The sequence below is a fragment of the Poecilia formosa genome, unplaced genomic scaffold (assembly GCF_000485575.1).
Source record: "Poecilia formosa unplaced genomic scaffold, Poecilia_formosa-5.1.2 Scaffold496, whole genome shotgun sequence".
NCBI lineage: Eukaryota > Metazoa > Chordata > Actinopteri > Cyprinodontiformes > Poeciliidae > Poecilia > Poecilia formosa.
The window spans coordinates 56,811-64,931 of NW_006800435.1; the positions used below are offsets into that span (position 1 = coordinate 56,811).

General features: G+C 43.2%; 1 protein-coding gene across 1 annotated transcript; it reads left to right on the top strand.

Moving 5' to 3' along the window:
- Nucleotides 1-346: 346 nt before the first annotated feature.
- On the top strand, nucleotides 347-7,440 carry hspd1 (heat shock 60 protein 1). The gene is made up of 11 exons (XM_007578880.1): nucleotides 347-455; nucleotides 2,676-2,851; nucleotides 2,943-3,278; nucleotides 3,360-3,455; nucleotides 4,008-4,101; nucleotides 4,190-4,358; nucleotides 4,445-4,544; nucleotides 5,428-5,673; nucleotides 5,746-5,920; nucleotides 6,004-6,182; nucleotides 6,711-7,440. Exons 2-11 carry the CDS (start codon nucleotides 2,678-2,680, stop codon nucleotides 6,867-6,869), a joined length of 1,728 nt encoding a protein of 575 aa, XP_007578942.1. The 5' UTR covers nucleotides 347-455; nucleotides 2,676-2,677; the 3' UTR covers nucleotides 6,870-7,440.
- Nucleotides 7,441-8,121: the final 681 nt, after the last annotated feature.

Consider the following 8,121-nt stretch of genomic DNA (forward strand, 5'->3'; position numbering starts at 1 on the left):
CGCATTAACGATTTTAAATTATTTTAACTTAATTTATTTTAAAAAAATCTCATTTGAAGCTCGCGCAAGATTGCACAATTTCAACTTTGACCTGTGTTTGCTCCTCCAATGGCACGCAGGAAATTTCTGGAACCTCCTGCCCGGGAACGAGCATTTGTGTGAATTTACTGGACTAAAATATCATAAATCATCAAATAATTATTTAAAAATCCGAATATGTTCTGGAATTAATCTCTTTATTAGGTAGACTGGAGGTAAACGTAGTAAAAGCAAGCAAATATAATGGTTAAGTAAGATATTCTGAAGTATACTGAGTACGGGGCAGACCGGTACATAACCCGGATGCAGTAGACCATGTGCAGTACTGTCTTCACAGCTCCCCACGACTGTCCTCTCATCCAGTCCTACCGCTCCGTGTGGTGTCCTCGCTGCATTTACAAGCTTTTACCTCGCAGGTAAGCGCTAAAACTTCACGTGTGTTAACACAGGCGGCTCGAGTGTGCATAATTTAAGAGCAGACCTCAATTAGGCTCGTGTAGATGACGCTGTTTCAACCCGAACAGCTCATATTTCGCTAATTCCTCCTCCTTGTAAGAACAAGGACGGTGCACGTTAAAATGGCACTACGGGATTTTACCGAGCTTCCCAACTGTCCGCGCGAGCGCCGTTCAGTTTCAGTGTGTTAACTGTTGTCTCGTGCCTGACGAAACGAGACGGTCAGTTTGCTTTGGTGTCACTTGGACGTCATCTCGGATACAGCATGTTTATACCCAATTCTTCCACAAGAGAGTGAGTGTGCAGGCACTGGCAGTGCACGTGCTGCCTTCACAATTCTTACAATTTGACCTTGTGACGTACGACCTCAGGATCCCACGTGGGGTCTTTTGCTGGCTGGATTTTTAAGTTTCAGTAAACGGCGTACCGTGAAACAAGATCAGGCGTTTGAAATGCACAAGGCTGGATCTTTCAACTATAGCAACATTTATGCAAAAGTTCCAGAATAAAAAGTAAATTTAGTCTAATTTTCTAGCAGTGTGAAGGAAGAAGATGAAACTAAAAGGTACAGGAAAATGTTTGATTTTATAATTTCCTTGGGTTATTTACCTAGGATTGTTTGCTCAGTGATGTATTTTTATTACTCGTTCATCCGTTTATTTCATTTCACTACAGATAAAACTTAATTATTCAGAGTTTGGAAATGGAAGAATACATAAAATCCTAAAGTACTCCTGCCACTATGGAACTGCTATGTAGTATTGACATGCAGGATATGACGGTATACTTAGGCTTTGTATATTTTTTCTGTGGCTTTCTCGAAACAAGACACCAATGAAAGTTAAAATTTGTTCTGGACTTTTCTGAGATTGTATGAGGTATAATTCTTAGTTTTGTCACCTACTGCACACAGCAGGTCAGCTGGCTGAACAGTTTCTCATGCTTTTCCCTCACTTACAATACAAATCAAATTCAAATGTTGGAAATTATTTCCTGTTGCAAAATCCATGAGCTGTATTGGTGTGGGAAGTGACAGTGTGTCAAAATGGCAAAATTAAATAAGTGACATTTCTTTTATTGTAATAACCAACATGTTTAGCAGCAATATGTATTTTTTTCTAGTTTTAAATATAAGCACTTGGACCATGTTGTACATTGTATGTTTTTTGGGGTTGATACTTTTTGCTAATGGTTACCACACTGTAAAAATCTGATGCTGGCCCTTTTCTGACAAGTAAGAGTGAAAACGATACAATAAGCCTGTTTAGAGTAACACGACTCTACTTGTGGCTGCCAGTTGTCTTTAGCAGATGCCTAAAACAACAATTAGTTATCTTGTGGTCAGGTCAGAAGGTCAGTCTAAACCTCTAGCCTTCTGCCAAAGGTGTCCTTGGTTGAAATGTTGATGTTCTCTCACTAAAAAGATAGCTGAACTCTCAAACCCGTTTGATTGTTTGGCTCTTGGAATTTATTCAGGAAAGTCTTGAAAGTTACCCAAATCCTACTTGGAAGAAGTAATTTTGTAATTTTGCTTGGTTTCCTGGTAGTGGCCTTGTAAAGCCAATTTTGAATGGTCTAGACTTAATGAACTTACTGCTGATAAGCTGGGTGGATTACTGCCTCATGGTTGGTGTCACGGGGGCAAGACGCTGAAATAATCAGGTTCTGTGACTCTTTAAATGCCGGACACTTCAGTTGCAACTTAAGTTTTAACAACTCATTTAAAAGAAGAAATGCAGTGAAGCATGTGGGTAGCCAGATGTCTAAATAATTAGTTTGATAGAGACTTTATCAAACCTGAAATGTGTTCATGTTTTTTATATATTTAATTAAACAGTTGCAATGTCTTAAGTGTGAGGCTGTGATAAATTTCATACTTTTCATTCATTATCAATGTGCATCTTGTGCAACTAGGTTGTTGAATCATCAACTTGAAGGTTGAGATATTTTAGCTCACCCCTTTGTGCTTTTGTAACCTGATTATGTATTTCCCAGTTTGATGTCCTTCCACTTATTGTCACTAGGGGGCGGTGTTCATCCCCACAAGGCTCAGGCTCATCGTTTATCATAACACTTTGACTTCTTTCAGACAAATAAGACTTCAACCACATTAGAAAACATATTGTTCAAATTAAGATATAATAATTGACCGTTTTATAATTTTAATTTTTTTTCCTCAGAAATGTTTCGTCTACCTACCGTCATGAAGCAGGTGAGGCCTGTGTGCCGTGCGCTGGCTCCTCACCTCACACGAGCATACGCCAAGGATGTGAAGTTTGGGGCGGACGCTCGCGCCCTCATGCTGCAGGGGGTGGACCTGCTGGCTGACGCCGTGGCCGTCACCATGGGGCCAAAGGTTAGCATGCTTCTCTAACTTCCCCTGCTGAATGACTCGCCTAATGGCCGACGCTGCTGGAGAGCTCAAGTGTCGTCTTTGTGATCTTCAGGGTCGCACCGTCATCATCGAGCAGAGTTGGGGCAGTCCAAAGGTCACCAAGGATGGCGTGACGGTGGCCAAAAGCATCGACCTGAAGGACAAGTACAAGAACATCGGGGCCAAGCTGGTGCAAGATGTGGCCAACAACACCAACGAGGAGGCCGGCGACGGCACCACCACGGCCACGGTGCTGGCGCGGGCCATCGCCAAGGAGGGCTTCGACAACATCAGCAAGGGCGCCAACCCCGTGGAGATCCGGCGTGGGGTCATGATGGCCGTGGAGACGGTCATCAACGAGCTGAAGAAGCTCTCAAAGCCCGTTACCACCCCAGAGGAGATCGCACAGGTACGGAAAAAACGCCAGGTTTGCTTAGTGCTGCCCCCAAGTGTCAGGACAGTGAAATTTACATGCTTGATGTCGTGTCAGGTCGCTACCATCTCAGCCAATGGAGACGTGGAAATCGGTAACATCATTTCCAATGCCATGAAGAGAGTTGGCCGCAAGGGAGTCATCACAGTAAAGGTCTGTGCCTGTTGTTCCTGTTTCACTCCAAAATAAGAGTCTCAAAGGGGAAATGGTGCATGAAGATGAAAACACTCGCCTTCACGTCAATCATATGAACTTAGACTGCAACAGGTTTCTGCTTCATGAGAGCAATGAGAAATTTCATGACATTCTTGGATTTGGAAACATTATTTCCAGTTGAAACTAGATATTTTCAGGAGCTAATAAAAAGATCAACCTTTTTTTGCCACCATCTGAAGTTAAATCAGACCAAACTTTTATTGTCTAGAGAATTAAAAAAAAATATATATTTGTTTGTCCAAATGCCAGAAAACATTTGAGATTTTATTTTGTATTTTTATTTGTATATTATATTAAAGCATTTAATTTGAGCAGGAACATAATTTACCTCAGCACAATTTTTGGATTGTTTCAGCGTAATGAATATTTATTACTCCTAATGGCTCAGTTACTTATCATCTTATATATTGTACATTAAACGGTTATTACAATTGGGGTGCTTTTAAAAAAAAATTAAGTTTTTTTTTTTTGTTTGTTTGTTTGTAACAGGATGGGAAGACTTTGCAGGACGAGCTGGAGATCATTGAGGGAATGAAGTTTGACCGTGGTTACATCTCTCCTTACTTCATCAACACCGCTAAAGGTAACGTCACTCGTCTGACCAACCCCCACCTAAGGTGAGGATTCGGTCACATTTTGATCGATCGCCATCCATCTTGTTTTGCTTCCAGGCCAGAAGTGTGAGTTCCAGGACGCCTACCTGCTGCTCAGTGAGAAGAAGATCTCCAGCGTCCAGAGCATCGTACCGGCTCTGGAAATCGCCAACCAGCACCGCAAACCTCTGGTGATCGTAGCCGAGGACGTGGACGGCGAAGCCCTGAGCACCCTGGTTCTCAACAGGCACGTCCCGTCAAGTTTGTCCCCTCGACACAGAAACAAAAACAGTTTTTGGACAACGCCTAAATAAACGTTGATTGATCTTGCAGGCTAAAGGTCGGTCTTCAGGTGGTCGCTGTCAAAGCTCCAGGTTTCGGAGACAACAGGAAGAACCAGCTGAAGGACATGGCCATCGCCACCGGCGGCACGGTTCGTTTCATCTCAGCTCTCGCTTTCCTGTTGGAAATTTGCCTTCCAGTCAGAATTACATTAATGATGTTAAATAAAAAAAACAAAAAATGTTGTTTTTACTACTTTTGCTGCTGTTCCAGAAGAGCATCAATAAATAGGTTAATTTGAAAAACAAAAAAGCTTAAATCACACTACTTTCCATATTGGCCATCCTGAAGATTCCCGTTTCAAATGGGAATGTTTTAACAGAATTTGGTTGTGGCAATATGAGTGTTGTCATACAGTCAGCCATACAGTAACCTAAAAAAGTAGTAATAAATAGTTTGTCATTTTTATTATTATCACAATAGTATTCTATGTCCATATCAACCACCTCTACTTCCAAATGCTGATATCTGAGGTTAAGCATCAGCCGATACTGATTACATACAGAAAATCAGCTGAATTGACTTAAAACGTTTTTTTTATACAGACATAAATGTACTGAATTACAATTACCAGAACAGCAACTTAAATATACCAGCAGCTTCACAAGTTTGATCAAACATGTAAAAACAACCCAACTTGAATTTGTTCAGCCGGTGCAGTTAGGAGTAGAAGAGCCGATGTAAAATAAATAATAAAGAAACTGAAACTGATAAAACGACAGGCTGACTGTCTTGGTCAAATATGAAAAATAAACTGCAGCAAACCTCCTTTCAAATGATTCAGAAAGAGCAATTAGGAATCCCAAATAGGTCAATAATAAAGCACAGAGTTAGACTGACTAGATCTGCCCTTATTGAGTGGGCACATTGTCACCCACAGATCTAGAATTTTTTTCCCATATCAGGACCGATTTAGATATTAACTCTGCATCGGTGCGTCTCTAGTCGATCCCTGACTGGATGTGTGTCTGCAGGTGTTTGGTGATGAAGCTCTGGGTCTGGCTCTGGAGGACATCCAGGCTCACGACTTCGGCAAAGTGGGGGAGGTGCAGATCACCAAAGATGACACCCTGCTGCTGAAGGGCGGAGGCAGCCCCGCCGACATCGAGAAGCGTGCGGCAGAGATCGCCGAGCAGCTGGAGAACACCACCAGCGACTACGAGAAGGAGAAGCTCAATGAAAGGCTGGCCAAGCTGTCTGACGGGGTGGCCGTTCTCAAGGTAAACGCTCGCGCTGAGTCACTTGTTAGGGGATTTCGGGAACAAACATCTGACTTCTCCACTGATTGCCAGGTGGGGGGAACCAGCGACATCGAAGTGAACGAGAAGAAGGACCGCGTGACTGATGCTCTGAACGCCACCCGAGCCGCCGTGGAGGAGGGCATTGTTCTCGGCGGAGGCTGCGCTCTGCTGCGATGCATCCCGGCGCTGGACACCCTGAAAACCGCCAACAGCGACCAGAAGATCGGTGAGTAGAGCCCATCCTCTCAGCTCCATCTCCTCTAGTCGACACGCAAGCTCTGCCTGATGCTCTCTGCCGTTCTGTCTCAGGCGTGGACATCATCAGGCGGGCGCTCCGTATTCCTGCCATGACCATCGCTAAGAACGCTGGTGTGGAGGGCTCCCTGGTGGTGGAGAAGATCCTGCAGGGGGCGTCAGACATGGGCTACGACGCCATGCAGGGAGAGTACGTCAACATGGTGGAGAAGGGCATCATCGACCCCACAAAGGTACAGGACAGACTGAAGATGAAGCTCAGTGCACCCGCTTAGTGTTTGAGTCATTAAAGGGACAGTATCATGTAAAATCGACTTTTTTGATCTTTCCATCCCATTACAATGTTAATCCCTCATCAGAAACATACCTGGAGTGTTGCTGGGATTCTTTAATGCATGTTGGAGAAATCCTTTAATCTCCATGGCAACCATTCAGCTGTGCAAAATGGTTGGTGGGACCTAGCCCCGCCTTCAAGATGCAGCTCCTCCTGTTTTTCCTCATAGATAATAAATCTAAAATCATTGGTTTGTCTCGTGATCAATGTAAAGAAGCTCATTTTTATCTGTTTTTGTAAGATTGTTAGATTACAAAAAAATACCAGACTTAGAAAAATGGAGTAAAGACATTTCGTTGTAGATGTATTTTACTGGCAATTTGTGTTTTTGCTGTGGGAATTCTACCCCGGTTAAAGCTTGTAACTAGTTGCAAGCTTTAATCAGACAACAAATAAACTGTAACCTGTCCTTCTCTTCCTCCTGCAGGTGGTGCGAACGGCGCTTATGGACGCCGCCGGAGTTGCATCTCTACTTTCCACCGCCGAGGCCGTCGTCACGGAGATCCCCAAGGAGGAGAAGGAGATGCCAGCAGGCATGGGCGGCATGGGGGGAATGGGAGGAATGGGAGGCGGCATGGGGTTCTGAGCCGGGCCTGCCGACCCTGTACAGACTGAATCATCAGATTTGAGCTGGATTGACCACGATTCCTCCGGAGCTTCACTTGGTTTGACGGCTCAGTGGACTGAGAGCTGCCGGAGCCCTCCTTCATATTCCACACTGGCACCTGAACGCATCATGTAACCTGCTCTGAGGGAAGCACTAACACTGGGTTCACCACTAGGGACGGCTTGGTTTGTTTCAGCCTCACGTGTCTGCAGAGAAACGCAGAGTTCTGAATCTGTGTGCATTGTTGCATATGGAGAAAATGATCACTTTTTTTTTTCTCCACAATGTTCTGATTCTTCTATTTGATGAAAACGCCCCCCTTCCCCCTCTCTCCTCTCCCACCCTCCCCGGTTGCACTTGAGTAGCTGTAGTCCTGCAGGCTGAAACAAACAGAACCATTCCTTTGTGGACCAGAGAGAGCAGGCCTTCAGTGTCCATGTCTGGATTTTTATTTTGTAGTTGTTTTTTTTTCTGTTAATTCTTCATGCGTTTTTGTAATATACATGTCTGTCATCATTGATCCGAATTAAAGCAGTTTTCTTACAGACTACGAGCGTTTCGTTACGTCTTCACTCTGAGTGCCTAACAGGCCTGCTGAGTCTGAATGTTTACTGACCCTCGTTAGTGTAAACATGACCCTGACATGTTCTGTGACAAAGTCTGAATGTGAAACTATCTAGTCCTGTAGTGACGTGCATGAAGCAGCCAGTAGGTGGCGCCAGTGTTCCAGAACGTGATCACCGGGTCATTTCTGTCGAGTAGACGTGATTGTTTTTGTTCTATTTAATAAATCAGTGTCCATATTACGTTTGATTTTAGTGCTTCCTTTATAGGTCAAGTCAAATCATTCAGAAGCCAACTTATTCCAGTAAACAAATGTAAAATAAGAGGTAAGTTTTATCATACCATTCAAAAATTATTTTTAATACAGAAATTTCAACACAAACTGCAAAGAAAATTTTTTACCATGTCTCTCTCTCTCTCTAGCATTTTTATATGCTATAAAATTTCACTTATGTGGTTAAAATACATAGCACCACCCCATTAACTGAGTAGGAATTTAGAAAATTTAAGTCAGACAAAACTGAAACTTTAAATACTGCAGCAGACGGTACTGTCTCTACCATAAAGCTCAGATCACTGGTGTCAACTGCAAAAGTTAAGATATTAATTCATGTTTTTGTCTCCAGACAAAAACATGAATTTTTGTATAATGCATTCAATAGTATAA